Raw genomic sequence first — 27,736 nt, 5'->3', positions numbered from 1 at the left:
GATATTGGCTGGAATGTTGGTTGAGGAGAGCTAAATGCCAAGCTGGTTGGTTGGAATAACAGGTCAATCCTGGTCTGACTATGTTGTTGTTGCTGACTCTACTTGAGAGAATTCAGTTGAGCTTTGAGGTGTTGCATTTCTACTTCTTTTTTCTTAAAAGCAGGTGAGAAGGATGAAGTATGCTGAATTATCTGCATGAGCTCTTCATGGACTCTTTAGATTTGGCTTTGGCACTTATCGATTAGAATGACCGTGATGTCAAATCTGTTGTCAACTTTATTTGCCAATTCCTTTTGGTTGTCAACAATCTGCCGGAGCATTTTGTTATGGGCAAGGACATTTTCAGATTGCCAGTTGAGGGTGGCTTCAACTGTAGAAATTTGCTTAGAGGACCCATTTGGATTGACGATGCCAGGGTCTCTAATCTTCTAGGAATGTCTTGTTTTGAGTCTTGGGTCTTCATACTCCAATGGTGGAAAATCATTTTCGTAGTTTGAGGTCCTAATCATATTGACCTGAGGAACATTATCACCTTTGTAGGGATACCTACTATCATCGCCTTGCTGTTCTTCTGGATATCCATATTGTGAGAACCCAAATAATAATGGGATTTAAATAATAAAGAGGAAGGAAAGTGAAGACAGTAACAGAAGGAGGAAGTCGACAACATTGCACTTTGAAAGGAATAACCGAGGGAAATTATTAGGGCTTCGTCGATGAATACAGGGGATTCGTCGACGAAGGTATAAGAGGATTCGTTGATGAGGAAATACTGATAGAGATTTTTTAGCAGACTGAATTTCGTCAACGAGGAGTGGATTTCGTCGACAAAATTATTAAAGGACTCGTCGACGAATCCAGCTTTATAAATATCAAAAATATGGATTTTTACTTCCCAATTAAGAAATCTCTCTCCTTTCTCTCTCCCCTTCGGTTTTCTATCTCTTTTTCGTCAATTTTGGGCCAAATTTACGCCGGATCGACAATCCGAAGCCACCACGATGCTCTTGGGGAAGTTCTCTCCAAATTTGCTGGAGCGAATCGTTGGTGAAAGTAAGTTGGAAATCATCCCTGAGTTGAGAGGTTAGATTTTTTAAGCCAAATTTGGTCTTGCGGTAGTTATAGGAAATGATATACATGTAGAAATACTGAAGTTTAATACTGAGAGTTTTCATTTTCAGGGTATTGGTCAGAAAATCCTACAGGTGTTAGACTAGAATATTTTGGGGGTTTTCTCAGTAGTCAGGTAAGAAAATAAACTAAAACAGTTATTTTTCATGCAAATTACTATTATTTATGAGCAAATTGATTTCCTGAAAATATGTACGATATTTGAATATTATGGAATTAATGCACGTTTGGGAAAAATACTGCTATTATGTTGAAACGTGTATATATGTATGAGATGCTAGAAATCATGATTTTCAAAATACAATGTATAGTTTTATACAGCAAATGTGTGGTATGAATATTATTTTACGTGAAGAAATATTATGATATGATAATGATATGAATGCAGTATGGTTTGAGAAATTATAAAAGTATACAGTACATTATGATTCTGACAAATACATGATAAAATGATTATTTTTAGAATGATGTATTTATGTATGATTTCGGCACGAGGCCGTATTTATGTATGATTTCGGCACGAGACCGTATTTATGTATGATTTCGGCGCGAGACCGTATTTATGTAAGATTTCGGCGCGATGCCGTATTTATGTATGATTTCGGCACGAGGCCGTATTTATGAGACGATCGACACGAGGTAGTATTTATGAAATGTTCGGCGCGAGACCGTATTTATGAAATTATGAAAGATGCTATATTATCATGTACTATATGTTATCAGAACCCGAATATTAGTTTAGTTCAGTTCAGGAGCATGGTACTGTAGCTTATAGATCAGACGTTTATGATCAGATTAGTATTAACCATCCCACGAGGGGGTGGGAGATGGATAGTTAATGTGACTTTCAGTAGAGTGTGGATGTCCACCTAGTAGTTCGGATTAGGGTGTGGCGGACCCATCGTACTTACATACATATTTGACTTGGCAGTGGTCGGCCAGCCATTGTCGGGTCCAGCCTTGGAGCTGCACAACTCGTCATGGGGGGTAATACCTGACATTAGCTAGCTATTCATCCTAAGTATGTTTTCAGTATTATCAGTATAACAGATGTTTTACGTACGATATGATTTACTAGCAATTATGAAAGTATATGATTATTTAGTATGTTATGATAAATGTTTACATATATATGAAATGTACTGTATATGTATAATTGCATTAAACGTTCATGTTGTCACACAACTGTATTTAGTTTATTTTCCCTTAATGAGAAGTTTCTTACCCCCGAACTAAATATATTTTTCAGGAGATCTTGAGTGACCGGCGGGTCGTGGCCGCCGTTGAGTTAGTGATATTACCTCGTTAGGAGGGTAAGGTTTTGTACAAGGGTTAGGATTATTTTATGTTTGACCTTAGAGTTATTTTGATGTTTATGAGGATGTATATAAATACAGTTTTATGATGTTGTAGTAAACTCTGGTATTATGCTTTATGGATGGATGATTTAGATTTTATACTTGCTGCTGCTTAGGTTTTCGTTGTGATTGACAGGTGTCCCTATTACCCATGGGTTCGGGTCGACTTTTCCATTTATTATATTTCATTTTCTATTAAGGGATTTGAGGTCGTTACACATATGGCCATCCAGCTATGTAGTTAACATAATAGTTGAACTTTTCGGATGGTTCTCCCAACAAGCTTACTATCGGATCTCCTCATATCTTTCTTTGAGCCACTATTGAGAATTCTTTTTCTTCTGTTTTCTTTTTTCAATTTTTTCTATTTTGATTATCTTCAAAATCATAAATGGGGTTTGTCAGGTAGTCATTGCATGTGCAATCAACATTGAACCATTTATGTCCATCCTTTGTGTAGGGTTGATACACAGGAGCGTCATCTCTTTGGAAATAAGGAATTGGGATATTAGATCCCAATGCATTTGGATATGCCAAGTTGACATTATGAGATGATGGTTTATTTCTGCCTTTTTCTCTTTTGGATGGATGGGAGATTTGTGGTATGACTGAATCATCATGGTAGGGAAGACTGGTTGGGAATCAGGTGTGGATTTATGGGTTTTTGGAAAATGATATATGGACATCTCCATTTGGCATGGTTTTGTAAATAGGATCATGAAGGATGACTGGTTTGGGGATATGATGGAGTTGTTCATATTTGGTTATCCAGACTTCTGGAAGAAGTTTGATGAGGTCTTAACTAGATATCTATTTGGGAATATGGACATGTCTCGGAACGAGACTGGTATCATAGTTAACTAGGAGTGCATCCTAATTTTCTCTTAGTTCAACTAGGTCAAAGGAATGGTTTTGTAGTATGTAAACCATCTGGTGATGAAAAGTGGCTGCACAAGTGTCAGAGATCTGCGGAGCTCCAACAATTTGAATTTGGACCTTGAGAGTTGTTCGCATACTTGGATAAGTCAGAGGTATGCAGTAGTTTGGAAAGATTATGAAGCTCACCGTTCCTGTATTTAATGTTGTTTGCATAGTAGCGATGTAGGCATGTTCATACTTGCAAAACTTGGAATCCAGTAAAGCAATTCTGGAATTGAGGAGTGGATGCAGTTTGGCTGAGTTAAGGTAGTGTAGAGTATGATAACTTACCTGGAAGGCCGACCAGAGTTGAGTTCCGCTTACGGGCCACACAACCCTGTCATGAGGGGTCAAATCATGACATACAGAGTCTTAGGGAAAGAGCATAGTTATGTATATGTATATGTATATGTTACAACTTTTGTTGTATATAGTATGATATCAGTAGTATGAATAATAGAAAGTTTAGATGATATAAATATTTTAAATTACTATGCATGTGATATATGTGCTTTACAAATTTGTCAGATCATGCAGTTTTAAATACTATTATTATAGTTATACTACTCGGTCGCCATACACTAGTAATAACAAATTTCCACTTATTGAGTGTCGTCTTACCCCATTACTTTACTATTTTTTAGATGAGCCGGTTAGGCGAGCAGATCAGGCTCGCAGATAGAGAGGTTACTTGGTTACCTTGATTGTAGGATGAGTTTGTGACAGAGTTTTGTATTTTTGGGGTAGGTGATACTGGAGGGAGTTGTTTAATATGACTATGGTTTGAATATTTTGAGTTCTGGTATTGTACAGTATAAATGGTTGTATGACTTATGTATCCGCTGCGTAAATATGGTTATATATATATAAAAAAAAAAATTGGTGAGAATTTTGAGGACGTTACACCTTAGGTCTTACTCCTTCATAATTTCAACAAAATAAAATCACTTATACAAAATCAATACTTTCTACCCTAATAGATTATCAACATGACAAGGATATTAGGATAAAATCAAAGTGTCTAGTGCTTTGTTCATTACCGTTTTGGTGTGGAGGATCCACATAAATGTGGCAACCACAAAGCATGCTTAGTGTAGAACTATAACCTGTAGAACTAGAACCTCTGTAGGTGAACAAAGAGATCCATCATTCAAGGAGTGATAGAGGCTCTAAAGGAGTCTCTAAGCTGCCATGACTCAGTGTAGGATCATGAACAAGATAGAGCCGGAGAGAGAGAGTATTTTATTTACTATGCATACTTTGATTAGTTCATTTCAGTTTGATTTTTATGGTTGTAAGGCAAACAAAATTTATCAATTTGATTTTGATTTGTGCAAGAGGTTTGGTACACTACAAATTGATTGTCAAAATAATAAAAAAATATTTTTAAATTTTTATCACTCCGACCAACTTAATTGATTGTAGACCCATGATGAGCAACATGACTCAATAAAAATATTAGGGAAGTGTTTATGAGTATGGATTTTAAACCTTGAATTTGATAAATTTCAATATAATTTTACATTGTATCTTATTCAAATCCAATAAAATCCAAATTAAAGCCTTTCCGAACACATGGTAAATGTAGTTGGCGCATAGCTTTTCATCAGAACACAAACTCTTAAGGTGCATACAAGATTGAAATATACAATGTTCCTATATATATATATTTTGGTAAATGAAAATGCACCACTTGAAGTGTATAATTTTCATTATTAGTCAGCCCTTTGTGGTTGGGCTTCTATTTTATTATATAAACTTTGATCAGTTTAATTTGGTTTCAAAGTTTATACATCGAACTAAGTAAGTCACTTTGGTTTTGTTTTATGCAAGAGGTTTGGTTTAGTTTGACCCGTCAAAATAATTACAAATTTTTAATTTTTATTTTCCACTCAAATCAAATAAATTGTGTGACTACACGACCTTAACAAATGTGGAACCCTTCTTACTTGTTTTTCATGTCAATTTTGTGATGATCATAGACTCACGATGAGCAACATTACTTTTAACAAATACTAAATGAAGTTTGACACATACTTTTCATTAGAGACACAAACTTTTGAGGGTGCATATATGACTGAAATGCAAAATATCATATCTTTCTTTTGATAGATGGAAATTAGCATAAAATTAAATTAACATATGAAATGCATTACTTGTAGCATATAATTGAATGAACATTTTTTTAGAGTTCTTAAGTTGTAATAATTTAAATGCTTTCTTAAAATGAGATATCCTAAATCTCTTGTCTAAGAAACGAAAACCGTTTTATGTGTTTTGTAGTGTAATATACTCATAATTTTTAATTTTATAATTTTTGATAGTATTTATAAACGAGTTTTTTCCCATTTTATTATTAACGATAAATAAAATATTAAATAATACTCTGAATGGGAAAAAAATTCCCAAACTAATGCTTACGTAATCTCGCAGCTTGATGCTGCGAGATTTAAATTGATGGCCACTAAGAAGATGACGCGTGGCAAGTAGAAGACCAAATCTCGCAGCTTAGAGCTGCGAGATTTAAAGAAAGTAGCCACTGAAAAGTTGACACGTGGCAGGGAGCAAATCTCGCAGCTCGGAGCTGCGAGATTTAGGGTGAGGCGTGGAAAAAATTCCTTCTCGGCCATGGACTCGAAGATCTGCGCGCTGGATGCCTGCAATCCCACCAATGGCGACGTAGGCAGCCCACCGAACGGCTTCGCCACTGCAATGCACAGCTCCGTAGCGCCCTCCGTCGTTGCGTCCTCCGATGCCACCCTCGGCCGCCACCTCGTCGAAATCGGCGTCAACGACGTCTTCTCCGTCCCTGGCAACTTCAACCTCACCCTCTTCGGCCACCTCATCGCCGAGCCCGGCCTCAGCCTCTCGGCAACTCGCAGCAACAGTAGCCGCCGCCGCCGCCGCTGCCGCTCTCTGCTCCACTCACCCAGCCTCCCTGCAACACCTCTTGAAGCAGAACTAGTCCTTGCCGCCACCGTCGCCAACACCCCTTGCCGCCGTCGTCGCTCACCATCCTTGCCGGTAGCATCCAGTTAAATTCCCTGTAACTCAATCAGTGGAAGGCTTCTCTGTTTAAATCTTGCAGCTCTAAGCTGTGAGATTTTCTCCCCTTATGCGCCAGATGTTAACTTCCCATTGGCTATTCTTTTTAAATCTCGCAGCTCCAAGCTGCGAGATTTGGTTATCTCCTTGCCACACGTCGTGTTTCCAGCGGCCCATCACTTTAAATCTCGCAGCATCAAGTTGCGAGATTACGTAAGCATTACTTTGGGAAATTTTTTCCCAATCAAAGTATTATTTAATATTTTATATATTTTTAATAATAAAATGGGAAAAAACTCATTTATAAACGGTTATTATTTTATTTTATTTTTTGCATTTTCTTTTTTACAATGCCCATGTTGAAAATACACGGGGCCTTTTTGATTTTCACTAAAACCTCCATGATGCGCCGGTAAACTGAAACCCTAGCTCCAAAAACCTCTAGAATCAAGCTTCAGGTATGTATCTTCTTTCTTTCTTATGGATCTCTTCCATTGGTTCTACATGGTCTCTCTTTCCTTTGTTCGGGGATGTGGGCGATGATTACAAAGAGAGAGGCCTCGAGTGGGATTAACAGGAAGAACCCTCATTCGATATTTGGGTAGAAAATGAGAACGGCGAAAGAGACGAGAATGACGAGATGGTAGATGCCGCCGTGGAAGGCTTTGGCGTCCGAGTCATCCCATCTTTTTCTCTCTTCTCTCCCAAGTTCGATCTGGGTTTTCCCCCGCGATGACAGAAATTCTGAAAAATAGTTACACTTGATATGAGCCCTAATCCCCAAAACTACGAATGGAGATCGATCGTCCCATCTCAATGTGTGTGTGTGTCCAAAAATAAAAAAAGTGTGTGTGTAATCTTTTTTTGCACTTGTTCTGATTCTGTGAGAGACGAATTTTCCTTTTTGTCTCTCGCCTAGACAGAAGTGCATACAGAGATAGTTCCCTTGCCTGCCGTTTGTTCTGCAGAAGCAAAAATTGGCTTTTGAGGGAGAATTGTTGGGTAAGTGGGAGCAGCGGCCAGACAACCGTAGAGGTGTGCATTCCACAGATAACGGGTTTTCTTCATCCCATTTTTTCTACTGATTCCATCTCACATTTCTTATTCTTTTTCTTCTTCGCTATTTTGCCGTTTTTTCCCTCACCCCATTTTTCTGTTTGGAAAAACTTGGGAGAAATACCATTCCGTAGCTTGGTCATTTTCTTCCCGGTTTTTAATTTCTCACTTGGTTTATAATGTCAATTCATATTTTTTTCAGTACAACCGTCAAATGCTACCTCCATGAATTTAAATTCAGCTCAAAAAACTATGAATTGCTTGCTCCCCATATCAATAAAAAAGGGTGATATTCTATAAAAAGATTACATTTTAAAGAAGGTGAGTGGTCCCAGGATAGGGCTGTCTAATTGTATGCTAGTGGCTTAGCCCCATTTAGCCCCCATTTGAGAGCACCTAAAAAAAGTGCTTATATCACTTATCACTTAAATGAAGAACTTTTGATTTATACTACTACAAACATTTGTTGCAAAAAGTGGTTTTCTAGAACCACTCTTTTTTTTTTTGATCAGTAAAGGGTAAATATATTGATAAAAAATGAAATATGTACAAACATACACCGATTGAGGAAACAAAGTTCCCCCATCCAAGTAACACAAGTAACAAGGAATACATCAAAACCTGGGCATACCTAGGTGCATGAGGCTATTTCACATAAAACTCAACCATGGATCAATACAATCCATTGGAAACCTACTCAACTGAACATATTACAATTAAATCATGTGTAGGTCAAATTTATCAAACACGACTCTGTAAGTATGTCTCTGGATAACCTCAATCAACTCCTTAGTTCCAATAGCCTTATTTTCAAATCTCATCTTATTCCTGAAATGCCATAGGAAAAAGACAGTAGTAGCAAGACCAACCCTTTTCCCCACTGCACTGATAGCATTTCCTTTTACTTCTTTATGTAGCCACTTCACTGTTGCTTTTAGTGTAGACATGGACCTCTCTATTCCCAACCACTTCCTGAGACTGTCTCAAACTTGTGAAGAGAAGCTGCAACTAAAGAAAACATGATCAATAGTTTCAGTTTCATTTTTACAAAAAACACAGTTATGATCATCATTTCCCCAACATATCTTATCACTCGTGAGTAGCTTCCCTTTGATCCCCAGCCATAGTGTGAAGGCATGCTTTGGAGTGCTTCCATTCTTCCATACCTCTTTAAACCAAGGAACTTTACCCCCCTTTTGCCTCTAGAAGTCATAGCATTGTGAAGACCCCTTGTTATCCAAATCCCACTCCTTCTACATTCTCTCAGCATCTTCAATTTGATTCCCACATTTCAGAAGTAGATGGTTTTTGATATCAATCATTTTTTTGAAAAAGGGGAGTCATCATGCTTCGAGTTCATTCCCCAAATATTTGAACCTTTTAAATAAAATTGGTTAACCCACCTGGACCATAATGAATCTTTCTCGGCCTATATATTCCAAAAGGCTTTAGTAAGGAGAGTCTTGTTCCAAGTTCTGAGATCCAAGACCCCCAACCCTCCTTCAGATTTTGAGAGGCAAACCTCCTTCCATGCCACTAACGGTTTCCTCCTTCCACCCCATAGGAAAGCCTTGCAAAGTTTCACCACCTGCTCAAGGACATTATATGGAATGGGGAATATTGCCAACCAAAAACATTCTATACCCTAGATAACAGAGTTTATCAATTCCAGTTTCCCTGCATAGGATAATGTATGTCCAGGCCACTTCTTAAATAGATTGGCAATTCTATTTACCAGTGGATGATAATGAGCAGCAGTGAGCCTGGAGGTAGCAAGTGGGATGCCAAGATATCGAAAAGGAAAAACACCTTCATTAAATCCAGTTATCTGCTTGATTTCCCCTAGATCATACTCCTTGATTCCAGCATGATAAAGGTTAGACTTGAGGCAATTTGCAGATAGACCCGAGCATTCTAAGAACTTTCCAAGACACTCCATTAGTAACTTAACTGAATGACAGTCCCCTCTAGAGAAGAGTATTAAGTCATCAGCAAATGCCAAGTGTGTAATTCTCAGCTTGTCACATTTTGGGTGGAAGTTAAAGTTTGACTTTTGCTCCATATCCTTCAACAGCCTTGATAAGTATTCCAAGCATAACACAAACAATAAGGGGGACAAGGGGTCACTCTGTCTAAGGCCTTTCCTTCCCTTAAAAAAACCATGAAAGCTTCCATTCAGGGAGAGGGAGAAAGAAGTGGTTGAGACACACTCCATGATCCAATCAATCATGATACTTGGATGCAGCAGCATCTCTTTTAGGAAGCTCCATGATATTGAGTCATATGCCTTTTTTAGGTCAATTTTGAACATGCACCTTGGAGATACCCTTTTCCTAGCATACTTCCTCACCAATTCTTGAACCAGATAAATATTTTCCACCATACTCCTTTGCTGTATGAAAGCAGATTGAGCTGAATTGATGATCCTTTCCAATCCTGGTTTAATTCTATCAGCTATGATTTTGCAATCACTTTATACAAAACATTACAGCAGGATATAGGCCTATAATCTCCAACTGATGTAGCATGATCAGATTTAGGAATCAAGGCTTTAACAGTGTGGTTGGTTTGCTTGAGTAATTTTCCAGTCACAAAAAACTCCTTGACAGCTCCAGTGAATTCCCGTCCCACTATATTCCAAGCTCTCTTGAAGAAGCATGCAGTAAAACCATCAGGACCTGGTGATTTATTATCCCCAATACTGAATAGGGCCTTTTTAATTTCTTCGTCTGCTATGGGAGCAACCATTCTCTCCTTTTGAAAGCCAGCCAACATAGGGCCATTTTCAACAATCTGCTTATCAACCCCAGCCGTACTCACCTCCATTCCCAGAAGCTGGTAATAGAATCCCAGGAATTCCTCAACCACCTGAGAATGAGAAGTGGTTTGTTCCCCATTGCTCTTACATATAGCAGATATGTGGTTTCTACTTACATGCCTTCGCATCAGTCCATGGAAGAATGAAGTGTTTCTGTCACATTCCTTCAGGTATTTGACCTTGGCAATCTGTATTGTAAACATCCTGTTGGCCTCTGCAAGTCTGATAGCCACAACTTTTTTATCATTCAATTCCTTTTGTATATCTAAATCTGTAGGAGAGTCATGAAAGCCTCTGTTGTAACTCCAAAACCTCCTCATTTGCTTTCTCAGCTCTGGCAGAAATATGAGAGAAATGTACTGCATTCAAGGATCTAAGAGGTCTCTTTAGAGCCTGAATTTTTTTAACAAAACTGAACTGTCTGGTACTCTGGTGCCCTGAACATTCAGATTCCATCTCTCCTTTATCACCTCCTGGAAGCTGTGAGCCTGTGATGCAATGTCCACATGTTAAAAAATTTGAAGGGCTTCCTGACTTTTTCCTCCTCCTCAAACAGTGTTATAATGCTCACCGAGTGGTCAAATAATATCCCTGGGAACTGGAACTCAGCATGAGCTCTTATTCCAGCCATATACCAGAAGTGGTTTACCAGAATTCTATCTAGTTTGCACTAGATACTGCCATTTGTCCACGTCAAGAAGCATCCTGAGGACTTCAGATCTGAAAGTCCTGTATCAAAGAAGCATTCTCCCATATCCTTGGTTTCATAACTAGTTACTGGCACACCATTCATCTTCTCTTCTGCTGACAGTACACAATTAAAATCCCCTACAAGCATCCATGGTCCCTGTGCAATACTACCAACCTGGCAAATATTATACCACAAGGTTCTTCTTGCCACAATAGAGTTAAATCCATAAATAAAGCTAATAATCATTCTGTTGGCAGTAATTAAGCATTCAACAAAACAATGAATAGCTTGAGCATTCACATGACATACCTGAGGCTGCACTTTCTGAGGGTTCCAGATTACAAGAATTCTCCCTGCCCTGTGGTGTTCAAAATTGTTCACCTTCTCCGACGAACTAAACTTTTTCCTCATCATAGCCTCTAAGTTTTCTGCCGACAATGTAGTCTCCAAAATGCCAAACACATTCACTTTATTTTTCCTTAAGAGGTTATAGACCCCATTTTGCTTTAGGGGCTTGTTAAAGCCCCTAATATTCCAGCTGGAAACCTTCATTTTGATTTTGAAGGGGGCTTTAACCCCTTTCCAAACACTAGAGGATTGAAGTGTGTAACCTTGCCTTTCTTCTTCTTCTTGACTGGAGTGAATTCATTCATCTTCTCCTTTCCTTTCTCTTTTACTTTCACAGTACCTTCTTGAGCATTTCTGTTAATAGCCACTTCAACCCCAGCTTCCTTTTCCCCAACCTCATCTCTGCCCTGCCCAATTCCTTCCCTCTTAGCTTCTTCTATTTTACCAGGTTGTCTATCACTCATTTCTGGGGTCTGGCCATTTCCAGTAATCACATTACCTTTACTGGAAACACCAGTTCTATCAGGGTTTAATGGAAGGACATTTGTAACATGCTCTGAAGTGTCATCAACTGATTTTAGCAGATTACCCTTAACCACCTCCCCACTGCACATATGAACTCCCTGTAGCTGGGAGGACGAAGACCTGTCACCTTCCTCAACAAATTCTTCAGAAGGGTCAGTACACTCACAATCAGCAGACACAGATCCTGAATTAATCTGAGCATTATCTGGTGGAACACCCTCACCCTGCAACTGTTCACAACCTCCATTCTCGATGGCCTGATGTGACTTTGTCATTCTATTGTCACTCCCTTCTCTGGTACAGCTGATTGCACTGGAGCTTTAGGACGATACTGCATACCACTAGGCCTGGCATCTCCCCTTGGCAAGCAAAAAGCCTCAAGTGACCAATAGAATTGCATTTTTTACAGAACCTTGGCAACCCTTCGTAGACCACCTCTTGCACAATTTCAACATCATCTGGTAATGCTAGAGTCGCACTGTATTTTATTTCCTTTGCTATATCGACCTCCACCATTGCTCTAGCATACGAAATTCGAGCCTTGTTGGTGGCTAATTTGTCCATGCACTTTGGTCTTCCAATCTCGGAGCATATTCTCCCAATTGCCATAGGATGCCAAAGTTTGAAAGGAAGATTCTTCAACTGTATCCACACGGGCACCACTGTTGTTTGCTCAAGCCCAAACTGGAAGTACTTGGGCATTCTCTGTAGTATAAGTGTTCTACCATATACTGAGTATGGCCCATTCATAAGGACCTCACACAGGTCTTCCTCCTCCTGAAACTTAAGCACTAACCATCCTTTTTCATGCTGGATTTTCTGAACTGGTACTCTCCATGACTTGAGCAGATTATTGTATGCCACCTTGCCAGGGAATTTCCCTGTAAAGTAGCCCACCAAGTGTTTGTTAAAAATTCCCTCAGAACTATAAATTTCAGTAGCAGAGATTCTAGCTTTTTCTCCATTAGCATTGAATGCAGGTAATGATCCACAGTTAGAGGGATCTCTGTTCTTAGCAAAGAGCTCAGACCAAGCCACCCTTTTGTTGCGTCTTAAGATAGTTCTCAATTCATCAACTCCCTTCTGCTCAGGAGAACGGTCTACAGGATCCTCCTCCTCCTCTACTCTTATCTTAACTTCTTCACGAACTGTAGCAACAATATCACTTGACTCGATAGCGTGCAAGACAGAATCTGAAGGAATCTCCTCACCCCTTGATCTTCTTCTTCCCTCATTACTCCCATGAAGATTTCCTTTCATACTCCCCATGTGTTCCTCATCAATGTGTTGCAATCCGTCATCATCACTCGAGGAGACCAAAGCAAGGCCATCATTCACACCCACTCCCCTTTCCTTACCATCTTGCATGTCTCTCTGTGCATGGAGGTCCTCTAGAAGCTCCGAGGATGACTTCAGACCTTCCCTATCATTACAGCTTCTTTGACTTGCCATTCGAGCCAACCTTTCAACTTCTGCCATGACTTCTGAATGTTTCCTGTTCACCCAATCACTCAGTAAACCACCCTTGATTTCAATAAACTTTAACACGTACTCTTTCTCCTCTTTCTTTTCTGACTCTTGATTAGAACATCCAGCAACCCTAGAAGCTTTCTGGTGTCCCATTGTTACGATTTCAGGTTCGAAATTTCAAACTGCCCGCATGAGCGGGAAAATGGATAATGAGCCATGATCTTACAAATCACCTACCAGGAGTAGAAATAAACCCTATGATCAGTCCAAGATTTATTAATCAGCTCAAAGCTTTGCAGAACCAGCTGCAATTGCACCAGAACTTAGGATTGAGTACTCCCAGGGTGAAGCAACACCAACCACCCACGGGGGACAGTCCCCAGAGAAATCAGGTAGCAACAAGCGCTGGAGACAGTCAATAACCAGACAAGCAACCTTCGACACAAACAATCCACCCCAGATCCAGCAACAACCGCACTCAATTGAAGGGAAATCTTGGAAGAACACAGCCCCAAGCACTCACGACATGCACCTTCTAGAGAGAAGGGAGAGTTTCTCTCTCTAACATCTTTACGTGTCTCCTATGCAGTTTAGAACTACTTTTTTGATAGCTATTTAAGTGAGTTTTGAGAAGCAATTTAAGATAACTTTTTGGCCACTTATAAGTAGCATTGTTGCAGTTCAATTTTGTAAATAGAAGAAATTTTTGTGACTATTTTATAATTTGAATATATATTATAAGATAAATAATATATTAGTTTATTGTGTATTATAATATATTAATTATTGATGAAACATATTTCAATTCTGAAATAAAGAAGAAGAACCATCTAGTAATTTAAATTTGATATCAAAAATTAAAAATATTAATTTAATTAATAATATTATTTTAATATAAATTAATATGATAATCATATGTCATAATATAAAGTAAGAACAAGATTATTGTTAGTCAAAAATAATATTATATTATTTTTACTATTATGTTTATTAAAAATAACAGTTAACATAATTATTAATTAAATTGTTAAATGAAAATTAATCATATATTAATTTATTATGCATCATAACTTATTATTATTAGTAAAATATAATTAAATTCTGAAATGATTTAAAAGAACCATCTATAAATTTAAATTAACCATCTATAAATTTAAATTAACATCAAATAAACTAAAATTTTTAATTTAGTTATTAATGCTATTTTTAACATAAATTAATATGATAATCATATATTATAAGTATACATTAATAACAAGATTATTGTTAATTAATAAATAATATTATATTATTTTAGCTAATGAAAATATTTAAATTTTAATTTAAAATTAATATAATTATCATTTAAAATTTTAATTATAAAAATATTATTATTTTTATTTAAAATATATTTTAAAATACATATTAGTTATTATAATTCAGTTTTGGATTGAACAAAAACTATTTATTAATTAAAATTAACATTAAATAAACTAAAATTAGAAATTTAATTAATAGTATTATTTTTTATCATAATTTATTATGATGGCAATATGTTATAAATATACAGTAATAAAAAAATTATTATTAATTAAAAATAGTAATCTTATATTAATTTTTAATAGAAAATATTTATAATTTAATTATAAATAATTTAAATAATTATTACTTAAAAATATTAATATTTATTATTTAATATATGTTTAAAAATAATCATTTAGTACCCTATAATAAAAGTAAGTATGCAAATACCACTTATTAATAACACTTATTAAATTCAACATTTTTTCTGAAAAATACTTGTGCATAAGTGATTCCAAATGATCCCTTAATGAACGAGCAGAGCTCATGTCAGCTTTTAGGCCTAGCTACTTTTGCCAAGATGAAGATAAAGAGTTTGTAATTATGCTGCGTCTTTTTGATGGCCTGGTGGCTGACTATCTGCCATGAGGGTAATAGGTTGCTCTGGTTGTCAACCGTGGAGGTGTACACAGGTCGTCGTACAGATGCTTTATCCTATGGGTGGTTGTGTGTAGTGAAGTAGAAGAAGAAGTGGAGAGAAAAAATATGAATGAAGGGTTGCCATTAGTTTTGGTGTTGGTGTTGGTGTTGTGTGGAAGAACAATAAGAATAAGAAGAAGACGGCTAGTTCTTGGTAGGGCTTTGTAATTGTGTGCTTGTATCTTTGTGGGTGAACTATGCTTCGGGGGCTTCTTAGGTCTAGCTTAGTTATGCAAAGATGAAGATGTTTGGTGGATGGTTGTGTTGTGTTATGCAAAGATGAAGTTGCTCTTGGTTATCAATCATGTGATTGTACATTGTTGTTTGTACACCGGTCTGTCGCACAATTTTGGCTATGTGCAAACTGGATGAAGAAGTGGAGACAAAGAACACTTATGAAGGGTGGTTCTCAAGTATGGAGGTGTTGGTGCTGTATTTGGTAGTTGTAGACCACAAGGGGTGACTTAGATGTTGGAGAGCGATTTGTCAATCAACAAGAGATGACCATTACACATTAGATCACATCAAAATAATGTTTAAAGTTTAGTGTTGATCATTCATGAAATTTACATGAATTAATGTGTAGTCCTAAAATCATGTCCTCTCATTTTGAATGTTTTCTTTTTGGCAAGCCACTCAACTTAAGCTTATTTTGCTTTCATCAACTTTCATACAAGGAGAAAAAATTTGGTACCAGGCAGGTACTGTATCAACATCCTGGTTGGTACCTAAAAAATCAATAGCTATGTGACCTATATTGTGGACCTGTCAGGAGTTGCTGAGCAGGTGGCACCCTCCCATTCCCTCCCCCCAACACCTGCCGTCCCACCGCCTCAGGAATATAATCACTTTCTGCCCTCTAGCAGCAAGATTCTTCCATTTCTATACAAATTACAAAGGCTATTATTTCAACTTAATTTCATCCTTCTTCAACCTCTGTAATTCCCTATGCTTTGGCTTGGCCCGCACTCTAATTGGCTGGGTTGCTTCCAGTTTCAGTATTTTCTGAAGTTCATGAACCTTAATTACCCATAAAAAAAATCTCAAATGGAAACTTCAGTAAGAAATTTCTCCAAGGTTTGTTATTCCCCACCCTTTTTGTTCTTTTGAATTTTTAATACTGGGTCTTTCAAAGTCCATTCAGCAGAGTTGCTCTCTCTCGCTCTCTCTCTCTCAAAGGTGAGCAAGGGCAGTTTGGGTAGTGACAGCGCTGGCCAGCGGTGGGCTCTCTGTCTGTCTGTCTGTCTTCTTCTTCTTCCTCTCTCTCTCTTATTGTGTGCTATTGCTGATCTTCTGTTATATTGCTCATGTTTGTTAATCTATTTGAAATAAAAAAATGGTTTGTATAGATTTAATAAACTGTCACCAATTAGTGTAATTCTTATTATTACATGATCAACTCATGATTTTCAGCTATATCTCCCTTATTATTATCCATTTGCTTATATCTTATGATTTTTGCCTTCTTCTACCCAGATTTGGAATTCGTGGAGATGGAAGGTTGTGACTGGCGATGGCAATGAACAGAGTATTGTGATTGTAAGAGGGAAATTTTGAGAATTTTGGGGAACATGCAATAGTGATTTTTTTTTGTTTATATTATCTGCAGGGAAAGTATTGTTAAATTTTTAATGGTTTATATTTTAAATTTTTTATTATAGAATTTTGTCTAACATATATACCCATCGACGGTTTATGATTATCTTGGATTTTACGCCATTGATTTGAATTTGTGTGGATTTGAATAGAATACCGTATAAAATTATGTCGAGCTTCATTCAAATCCACATAGATTCAAATTCAGGACTCAAAATTCATGCCCTCTAAACTACTCACTACTTTAATATTATTGTCTAACAAGTAACCAAGAAATGATTTTTATGTGTGTGTGTGTGTTTTTTTTTTAATTCTATAAATATTATAAATCTAAATTTTAAAAGTTTTGGGATATATTTTAGCAGCTTAAATTTGCAACTGAATGGTGCACCTGAGCCTTCACATAATTTTCTAGCTCACTTTGTTGAAGTTTGATGACACTTACTTTGTTTTAGCCAATTACATGGGCCTGCTAGGGGTCGTTTTTGCCCTTTTCTTCCAGGTTTCCACTTCAGCACAACCCATGCTTTTGTTAATAATAGAGAAAAATGTTTTTCTGAGATTTGTACTTTATTTTAATTCATTTGATTTGCCCAATAAATGAAATGAGTTGCACATCTGGGTCAAATTCTCAGAAGTATTTTTGTTTTATGTTAATTTTTTTGTTTGGGATAAATCAATTGTTAGTTTGTGAAATATATTTCTGCACAACAAAGAAAGGACTTTGTTTTCTTAATGATAGATAGTATCTTTTTGGCAACTGATGCTAAAATGAAATTGCAGCTAAGAAATCCGTAATTTGAATTCCTGAGCATTAATTGGTTGGACATGTATGTTCTGTGTGCGCATTTCATGTATGCAAACATGCACAGAAATATGTTTTTGTGTTTTGATAATCAAGAATGTGTGTTTTTCCGATTTTCTTTGGGAGATTTTTCATTCTCCTTCTTGTAAATTATTTTCCCATTAATATAATTTTCTTTTGCTATAAATAAATGTATGTGTGTGTTTATTCTCTTTATTACAGCTTTATAACAATTTTTGTGTGTTAATGATTCATGGCTTTATGTAAATTATTTATTATTTATTTATATTTACAAATTAATATAATTAAATCCAATTTTTTATTCAAGTTAAACTACAAATGTGTGTGTGTGTGTAAGCCTTTGTGTTTGATCTTTAAGTTAGATTACACACACAACCTGTGTGTGTATAATTTATTAAAGGAAGAACAACAATGGTGCAACCAATGCACAGAATTACACCTCTTTTTATTGCCCTTACGTTTGCTAATGCCATTCCAGCTGCTTATCTTAATTTCTATATCATTTCCAAACTTCATGTTATTATTATATTTTAATTACATCACCCATATATCATTAACCAATATTCATTTGACAATTCAGTAGGCAGGTTTAGGATTCCAGTGAATACTTCAAAAGTTTTAGGCAGCTAATGTAGCACCGTTTACTTGGCTCTTATTTGCTTTATATTCAGCATTTATTTTGCATTTGCAGACTATGTTGCACAAACACACACGCATTGTGATTTATTGAATCTGATCATATAAAATCCTTGATACATTAACCATACAGCTGCTTTAACTTTTGCATGTTACACTATAACTATTGTTTGCCTATGCAGGGTTTATGACATCAGCACTACACTTAATACTGTGCTGCTTAATTGATGTGGTGATGACCAAGCATATTATTTTTAAAGAAAAAATTTGTTCATCTCTCAAAAAATGTAACAAGCTTTAAAATTAAGTTTCTCTATCTATTATTATTATTTTGAGTATTTTGAACTGTTATAATTCATTTCTTCCTTAGCGTCCTTATTCCACACCCACCCACCTCCCCTTCTGTTGTTGCATATCTTACTTAATTATGCTTGAAAGCAATTCCTCACAAGTTAAGGGATTTGAACACACCAACTGTGTTCTCATTTGCTTTAGTTTGCTTGGCATGACATTCTGTGTTGCTTTTAAACCATAATTAAAATTGACATATATTTAGGTTATTAATATTTTTTTGTTTCCTTGCAGGACGCCAATGAATTTTCTTTGTTCAAGTAGTGGTTGAGTTACATACAAAATGAAATAGGGATTTTCACTAATGGAGTCATATTTTAAAAACAAACATTGATTTACGTAGGTTTTCTTTTGAAATTAACATCACAATGTGCTAATTTAATATTTAAAATTGTTTTTTAGTAATCAAAATATATTTATTTGTTAGTTATATTGAACACTTGCAACAAAAATGTTAAGAAAAAAATTGATAATTTTATTATGAAGAATGCAAAAAAGTGTGTAAAAGAAAAAAAAATAAAATACATTATGTCTATAAGAGGCTCAGGCGCTCAGCCCCAATGATCAGACCTGCCATTGCTCAGATGGAGTATTAGTCAATTACCAAATCATATGGTCAGAAACCCACTACATTTTGATCCATTTTTTTTCTTACTGCTATTTCTACTAAGCTTACTCCCACTCCCAGGTACTCTCTCTCTCTCTCTCTCTCTCTCTCTCTCTCTCTCTCTCTCTCTCTCGATTTTGATCATTTTAGTCTGCTTCATATCTATGCACAGAAACATGTGCTTCTGTAGCATCTTCCTTGTTAGAATTCTTCTTCGTCTTCTTCTTCTTCTTCTTTTTGAAGAGCATGGTGATTTGATTTAGGCTTGAAACCCTAAATGCTCCCTTATATGTTAATGGGGAAAATTTTGAGTAAGTGCTTTATTATAATAATAATAATAATAATAATGGACTCAAAACACCAACTCTGTCCTAGCTGAACCTTGGTTGGTGTTTGTTATGCTATTGCTTGTTACTTTAAGGGTGCAGTTATTTTAGATGTGTGTGATTTGAATTTTTTGGAAAATGGCAGTTCTTTTTTGGTGAAACCTGTGATCTTGTGGGCATTATGTAGGAAAATGGAGCTAGATGTGTCCTGCAGCAGTGCATGGTGTGTTACCTTTATCCCCATAGAGTTAGAAGGGCATATGGGTGAGTCTAAAGTTTCAATGAGACAAATCATTTGTCAAATTTCTGTTTCATGCCTGAAGGTAATTTCACAATGAAGTGAAAGACTGAAAGCAGAAAGGTTGTATGGAATGAATTTAGGAAGGTTAAGAAAAATTAATGTACCCCACCAGAGGACTTCCTTTCGTGAAAAAGCTGGTATGATGAATGTTCTATGGTGTGCGCAGGCATGAATTTTTTTGAAGGGAACATCTGAAAATGTTGGGGAAAGACGCACCATCAAAGCTTGTGTTTTGTCAAAAAGTTGAACATGATAAGTATAGCATGTTTAGATGTCTTAAGAAGTGTGTTAGGGAACAGGTGTCGTAGCCTGCATCAATTTTTCTACCATGCATCCATGACTGAATCATTCCCATTTTTTTCATGACTAGGACATGGTGCATGTTTCGTCATCAACAAGCTATATGGAGGCACTAGGTTATAAACTTATAATGATTTCCTCCCCTAGAAATAGATGTGTTGATTAGCAGGTAGGAATGGAAGAGATTTGTTTAATTATGTATGCAAACTGTATTCGCTGTTTTTAGAAGTGTACTTTGTAGTATGGTGCCTGGGTATCTATTGAATTATTATTGAAATTACAAAAAAATCTGGTTTTGTAACATGGACTGTATAACGGCACTAGGTCTTGGGAGATGGTGTGGCAGCTTTGTGCTCTGGGTGTTAAATTTTTGGGGGTGAAAAAGGGGTAGGGGGCAGTATTGTAAAGAAAATGTGAGATGCCCTGAGTCGCGTGCCATGCTAAGCATCATCTAAGTGTGGCTTGTGATTTTTTCTGAAAAGATGATGCTTCTCCTTTGTAAAAGATGTTGTCTCTTGCCCTAACTGAAGCTTCAAAGGAAAACCTTTTTGCATTTTTAGTTGCTATCTCATGCTTTGATAGAAATTCTTCTCAAACCCATGTATCTAAAATTAGTTTAAAGGGGATAAAAAGGTAAACTGTTAAGGCTGCATATTGTGTTGCTGGAGTACCTAGTCAATAAAATACATTTAACAATACTTTTTGGTGGGAGGGGGCAAGGTAAAAGAACTACAAAATGAAGGACTGAATTTAAAAATGGGTATCAAGCTCTAGGAGTGCCGTGTCCCCCTTTGTCTGCCATTGGCACTCTGCATTAGGACCCATAGCAAGCAGGGTGCATGAACAGGGTTGCATTATTACCCAGACATATTAGGTGTAGCTTGCTGTTTGACATTGATGTGTATCTGATTTGAGAAGGTGCTGGATTGCTTGAAGAGAATAAAAAGGAAACTGCACAAGAATAGGAGTAGAAGTCTCATTCTAAAGAGAGTGTTGCGACTTGGGAGCCTTGGTATAGCATAACTGCTGGATTGCTTGAAGAGAATAAAAAGGAATCTGCACAAGAAAAGGAGTAGAAGTCTCATTCTAAAGAGAGTGTTGTGACTTGTGAGCCTTGTTATAGCATAACAAATTGAAGATTCACAAATCTTGTTGCTGATTCATTAGTGCTAAATGAAGAAAGATGGTAACACGAAGTCTTAATTGTAGAGTACATATCCATGAAAAATTCATGTTCTGATGGTTAATGAGTTGTGCAATAGTAATTTCCCTCCTAGAAGGACAGAAATCTCATCGAAGGGAGCTGTGTTTGCCAAAGTTTCCAGTTTCAATTTGATTCCTGCTTGATTATATAGTCTATTGAGGGAGTGCACAATTCTATCTTTTTGATTGCAATAAATGACTGATCAAGTAAAAGTCAAATTGCCATTGGCATGCTTCAAAAGCAATCTGAGATGTGTGTAAGGAGGTGATGGCATGAGTAAAAATGCAACAAAAGTATTCATAGATAGAGGGGTTGTTATGAAGGCATGTGAGAATACTTATTTTGAGGAGGCAAAGTGTATTGTTCAGCATAGATATTTTGTGTTGTTTTTGCATTCCCCTTCACGTGTTTGATGTAACAGATACTTTTACCAGGAGATAGGGCCAGCTGAGAACATGTCTTGTCATTGTGATTTTGAATTGCTTTCATAGTTCGTATCAATCCATTATCACTATGATAAATCTTGTTGCCTTGAAGTTGCCTTAAGCACTGGATTTTAAGGTTTTTCAATTTTTGTAAAAGAAGTCCATCAACAATCTTCAATCCGTGAGCACTGCAATTTTGATCTTACAGGGTTGAAATCACGTTAAGGCACCATTTTTCTTGTTTTATCTAAATTAGCTAATTAAACGATGATTTCCTTTTAATACTGGACTTTTAGCACATCATTAACACTTGTATTTTAATAATGTTGCAGGCATTCATATCTTCACTGTTAAATGGAGAGCCAAATTCTTGAGGAATTAAAAAGTGCTCGCAATCTTGTTGTGAGTCTTGCCAAGGAAATTGATGTAAAAAACCAAAAGTTGTTGGTCATGGAGCGCAAGAATGAAGAAATATCTACATCTCTTCGCAAGATGACAGAAGATAATGCTAAGATGTATCAGGCATACATTTCAGGTATGTCTAATATTATGTTCTATGAATAGAGAGAGAGAGAGAGAGAGGGAGAGAGAGAGAGAGAGAGAGAGTGTGTATTGCTGCAAGCACATAAACAAGCATTGTGGAAATTCTTGAGGACTGTATTGTACAGATTTTCTTAAGCACTATTCTTTGAGGAAGTTATATAATGGGCCTAATATATGCTTTTCTTGATTTTGTCTCATTTTACACTAGGCCCCTTGCCCTGTCCCTTCTGCCTTTGTCCCATATTTCCTTTTTTCTTTTAATTTATTCTTTTTCCTGTTCTCTTTTTTTTTTTTTCAATTATTTTGGCATAATAAAAGGATCTAACATGCAAGTTCAATGTGTAAATTGCTTCCTCAAATGAAAAGAACATGTATGGTTAGTGGTAGGACTTAAGCAAGTGGGCAAACATTGTGCAAACTTAAGTCTTTCCACCAAGCCAAGCATAGATCTTTAGTCCCTGAGCTTTGTGGATTGTGGAAGTTAAGTATAGTTGTTTTACTTTAGGCATCGGAGTGGGAGCCGTGTGCAGTGAGTGTTGCATTAGGTTTGGCTCGGCTAGTTTCCCAATTATTGTGTTCATATTCATTTTTACAGTATATGGTCTTTACTCTTTTCCATTTTGCATTATGAATTATCTATCAACTGCTCCTTTATGTCAAATATCTACTTGAAGATGCTAGGTCCATCCATATTTTGTGAAGAAGAGTCCATCTTTATGATTTTATCTTCTTCCTGTGCTAGCTGCTTTATGTTTTGGTTGGTATGCCAGTCCGTAAATTGCATTACTATATCTGCAAGCTGGGGGTTTTTATTTATTTATCATTCAAATTTGACATCTGAATGGCATAGTCCTACACTTAACTAGCAGTCTTACACTGCATCTATATATGCTGGAGATCTGTTCTCACATTATACCTACTGATGTCTTTAGAAAGGAGGAAGGTGCAGTTAATTGAGCTGGAGAATTTGAAGCAGCAACAAAGCTTGATGATTCAAAGGAAAGAACTTGAGCAGTACATTGAGAAATTGGAGAAGCGAGAGGCCCAACTTGACTTCGAGCAGAAAAATCAACTCGAGAAGAAAAAGGTAAATAACTAGATATGCTTCTCTTTTAAGTTTTAGGGAAATGTTTGGGAGTTCCTCTTTATTTCATGTCAAAGGATATAAAATCTCCATAGGTTTGGGTTAATCTGAAAGCATCATTCTTATTATGAGAATGTGATGAGGCCAAAAGCATGAAGAGTTTCAAGTTGGAAAATCATGGAGCACTTTTCCCACCTTCTTATCCATGATCTTTGTATTTACAATCTTCATGTGGACCATCAGAAGATCTGTCTATTTCTTTAACCTTCTAAATCCAACTGTAATAGCCGAGGGAAAAGTCATGTGAAGAGCCCTGCACATGCTTGTGCTGCTATTAGTCTCAAAACATATTCCTGCATAGGCTCTAAATTTCATGTTACAAAGAATGTATTGAATTGGGGCATGTGTGTATCACACGTACACATGTGTGCATGTGCATGCATTGACCACCCCACATCCCACCCCCATATTCTAAGTTCCAACATGTTCATTTTATTTTCAGACCTAGTGCATAAAACTCCATGTTATGTCTAAACTTCTCCTTTTTCCTTAATAGAGTGCTTCTGATCGTCATGTAGATTCAAATGCAACCAAATGAGATATTAATGAGTTACTTATTTCCACCTGAGGTCTATCACATTCTTCTAATTGGCTAGTGCATTAAGTAGCATGTCTTATTTTGGGCCTGTAATGAGTGAAGTGTTATAGTAGAGAGAGCTAGTGTTTCATACTTGGAGCCAAGCTAAGCTCCATCTAAGGTAACAGCTCTAACTGTGGGGATGTCCAAAAAATAGCTCTTGTTAGATGCTTTGCACTCACAACTACGACCTATACTCTCTCTTCTTCTTTCCTTTGTAATTTGACTAGTAGACAAGCCTAGTGTCCCCAACCTAAAGGAGACAATCACCCTCTACAAGTCTAAAGTTTTCTTATTGTACATTTTGGTGAAGATTGATTTTCTACATCACTGTTCTGTTCATTTTTGTTCTATGTAGATAATTTGCTGTTTTGCTGGGTTAAGGCACTTGTCATGGTGGTGAAAATCTATGTAGAGTGACAGTTTTGTCGTGGATATAGGAATACCAACTGCATGAGCACTATGTTGGCCTTTTGTGCTATATTTGTGTACTGATTGATGGCTTGTTACGTTTGTGGCTTTTTTAGTCCTTTGCAAGATTATTGTGCATCACAAATTGTGAATGTCAATGATTCATTTCCATATTTTTTGCTAACTTTCCTTTTGCGTCTGATTGTTCCTAGATGTCCAAATGAATATATTTGTTTGTGCTATTTGTTGTACTGACTGTTAACTTGTTACAGTTTGGTATGCTTATTTCCTAACTTTGCAAAATTCTTTTTTTCATATGAAAATTGTATATATGTGCATGCATTAGTGTCATATTTCGCACAAACTTTTCGTTTACTTCTGATGGTTGTTTTTAGCTGAATTAAATTCAGTTCTTCGGTCAGTTTTCTGCCTTGATTGCTGACTTATTAAATATTAGGTTGGTTACTTCTTAAACTTTGCAAAATTAATTTGTTTATATTACAAATTCTAAATGTCAATGACTTGGTGATATTTCCCACAAACTTTCCTCAACTTCTGATGGTTTCCTAATATAGAATTGAAGATGGATACAATACTTGTTAGAGTTTCTATGTTTTGGATTTTAGATTAAGCTACAGCTTAATTTGACTACAATAGATGCAGTTGGAGTCTGAAAATTTCGAAGAGAGCAACTCCAGCTCTATCATCCAGATCAATGCTTTGAGAAAAGAATTGGCTGAAAAAGCTGATGAATTGCAGTTTGTAGAAACGCTTAGCCAAACTCTTATCCTCAAGGAGCACATGAGTAATCATGAACTGCAGGATGCTCGCAAAGAATTGATGAGTGTAAGAATTTCTCTCTCACTTTTTTGGGGGCATATGGTTTGTCAAATGTTTCTCATCCCTTAGGTATTTGACTACATCTTCTTCATCTTATACTGAAATCCATTTTCTTCCAAACATTTTAATAAATCTTCGGTAGGATATCCTTGTTTTTGCCATATAGAGTTTGCAAGATTTTTGGAATAGCCAGACCACAATTGGAATCAAAAGAATGGGAGAAATTAATCAGCAACCTTTCAAAGAAGCATGCCTGCAGAAGTTCTCTGGTGGAGATTGGGAAATGAAATCTCTGGAACTGAGTTCATTATGGCAAGAGTATGTGAAAAATCCAAGCTGGCATCCTTTCAAGAAAAAAGTTATGGATGGAAAACTGCAAGTATTTTTTCTGCCCCTTTATCTTCTTTATTTGCTTTAATCCATCAAAAATAATATTTCCATCTATTGTTATCTTTTTTATTCTTTTATTGGGTATCGTAGAACCACATTGAGATGAAAACATTCGATCTGTATTTCCATATCACTTGAGCATGTGCTTTTTCAGAAGGGGGGTATGCTCTATCCAGCAGTGATAGTTGGAAATAAGGTTATTTACTAAAAGTCCTCAACTGACATTCATTTCCACTAGTATGAAGAACAGCCTAAAAATGGGTATAATGGGAGAGTTCCAACTGTTTGTCTGAAACCATATGCAGTGTTGAACAATGTCTGTTAACTTGCATTTGCTTTTTACACAGGAAGTAATAGATGAAGATGATGGTAAGTTGAAAGAGCTGAGAGGGCAATGGGGCGAGGCAGTGCACAAGGCTGTAACCAAAGCATTGCTGGAGCTGAACGAGTACAATTCAAGTGGGGGGTATGTGGTTCCTGAGCTTTGGAATTTCAAGGAGGGAAGGAAGGCCAGTGTAAAAGAGGTAGTTCAATGTGTGATTCATGAATTGAAGGCTCTTAAGTCCTCCAAGCGTCGAAGATGACAGAACCTGAGAATGTCTTCAGCCTTGCGCTGTGGCTGTTTTCCTACTCCTTTTTTGGGGTTTGTGCAGTATATTGTAGCTTATTTCAAGTTTCCACTGTCCAGAATGCAAATCATTCATGATGAAGCATGGTTTTGGTTTTTGACTTGCTTCTTAGATCGGCTATTTTTTTTCATTTTTTTGGGGCTAAATTTTGCGATGTTCATGTTGGTTGAATCCTTGAAAAATATGATATTTAAGAGGGCACATACCTGACCCCATTGCTAAGAGAAGTGTATACTGTTTCAACGGAGAACTTTAAAGTTAATGGTTGAGACTTTAGGAATGGAAGGTTCATTAGACTCGAGCAGTGGGGGATAAAGCATGGCGCTGACACTGTTGAAAATTTAATCTTAATAATTAGTAGTCGAATGCAAACTACACTACCGGGAGAAATCATTCTGAATTATATTGTTTTAGGTAAATGAAAAGGAGAAAAGTAAGCCACGCTTGAGAGGCGGGCATTTGATTGTCACCAGAAGACAATGTCTTCTGCCCGAAACATTAAATGTAGTTGATGCACATACTTTTTATTAGAACACAAACTCTGTTCGTGCATGCATGATTGAAATGTGCAATGTTACTCATTTTTTTTTTGGTTGATGAAAATTTACAACTTATGGCGTAGAGTTTTCATTAGCAATCCTCTCCTCGTGGTTGGCCTTTTATTTCGTTAGGCAAGCCTGGTCAATTCAGTTTGATTAGCTTTAGGCTTATAAATCAATCAGTTTGGTTTCAATCTTAGGCAAGAGGTTCAGTTCAGTTTGACGCCCCAAAAGGTTGAAAATTACCAATTTTTAATTTAATTTTTTCATCCCAACTGGTTGAATCAAGTTGCACAATCCGAGTTGATGCCAATCCCTTCTCACTTGCTTGTCACTTTAGTCTATGACCATAAGAGCAACACGAGAGAAATATAAAATGGAATTTGACACATAATATACTTTTCATTAGAACACGAACTGAAGCGCATATATGATTGAAATGTCGCCATTTTTTGGTAGATGAAAATGTACCACTTGCAAGATAGAATTAAATTAACTTTCTTTTTGGGATTCTTAATTTATAACTATTTAGATGCATTCTTTCAAAATTTTCTCCTGCTAAATGAAATACTAGAGCAACCTTTAATATTATGCATATATTAATTTATGATAAATATTAATATTTTCAACACGGTAATTTGTTGCGAGTGTGTAATAAATTAAATCCATAACCTAAAAATCCAATTATTATAAATTCTCATCATCTAAAACATAATATAATATTATATAAAGATATTTATTTGATTATTAT

At 36.4% G+C, this 27,736-nt stretch overlaps 1 protein-coding gene across 8 annotated transcripts; it reads left to right on the top strand.

The window, feature by feature from the left end:
- The first annotated feature begins 6,785 nt into the window (after positions 1-6,785).
- On the top strand, positions 6,786-26,543 carry LOC131165317 (factor of DNA methylation 1-like). 8 transcript variants are annotated; one of them, XM_058122981.1, is made up of 8 exons: positions 6,786-6,910; positions 7,372-7,487; positions 16,817-16,879; positions 22,245-22,447; positions 23,388-23,542; positions 25,245-25,433; positions 25,594-25,806; positions 26,165-26,543. In XM_058122981.1, exons 4-8 carry the CDS (start codon positions 22,267-22,269, stop codon positions 26,399-26,401), a joined length of 975 nt encoding a protein of 324 aa, XP_057978964.1. In that variant the 5' UTR covers positions 6,786-6,910; positions 7,372-7,487; positions 16,817-16,879; positions 22,245-22,266; the 3' UTR covers positions 26,402-26,543. The 8 variants fall into 8 exon arrangements, with proteins under 8 accessions (XP_057978964.1, XP_057978968.1, XP_057978962.1 ...); XM_058122982.1 differs by having other exon boundaries at positions 6,824-6,910; positions 7,376-7,487; XM_058122983.1 differs by having other exon boundaries at positions 6,842-6,910; positions 7,376-7,487; positions 25,251-25,433.
- Positions 26,544-27,736: the final 1,193 nt, after the last annotated feature.

Source organism: Malania oleifera, chromosome 10 (assembly GCF_029873635.1).
Source record: "Malania oleifera isolate guangnan ecotype guangnan chromosome 10, ASM2987363v1, whole genome shotgun sequence".
Classification (NCBI taxonomy): domain Eukaryota; kingdom Viridiplantae; phylum Streptophyta; class Magnoliopsida; order Santalales; family Ximeniaceae; genus Malania; species Malania oleifera.
Note: the sequence above shows the minus strand (reverse complement) of the source record. Positions and strands in the feature narration are given on the sequence as shown.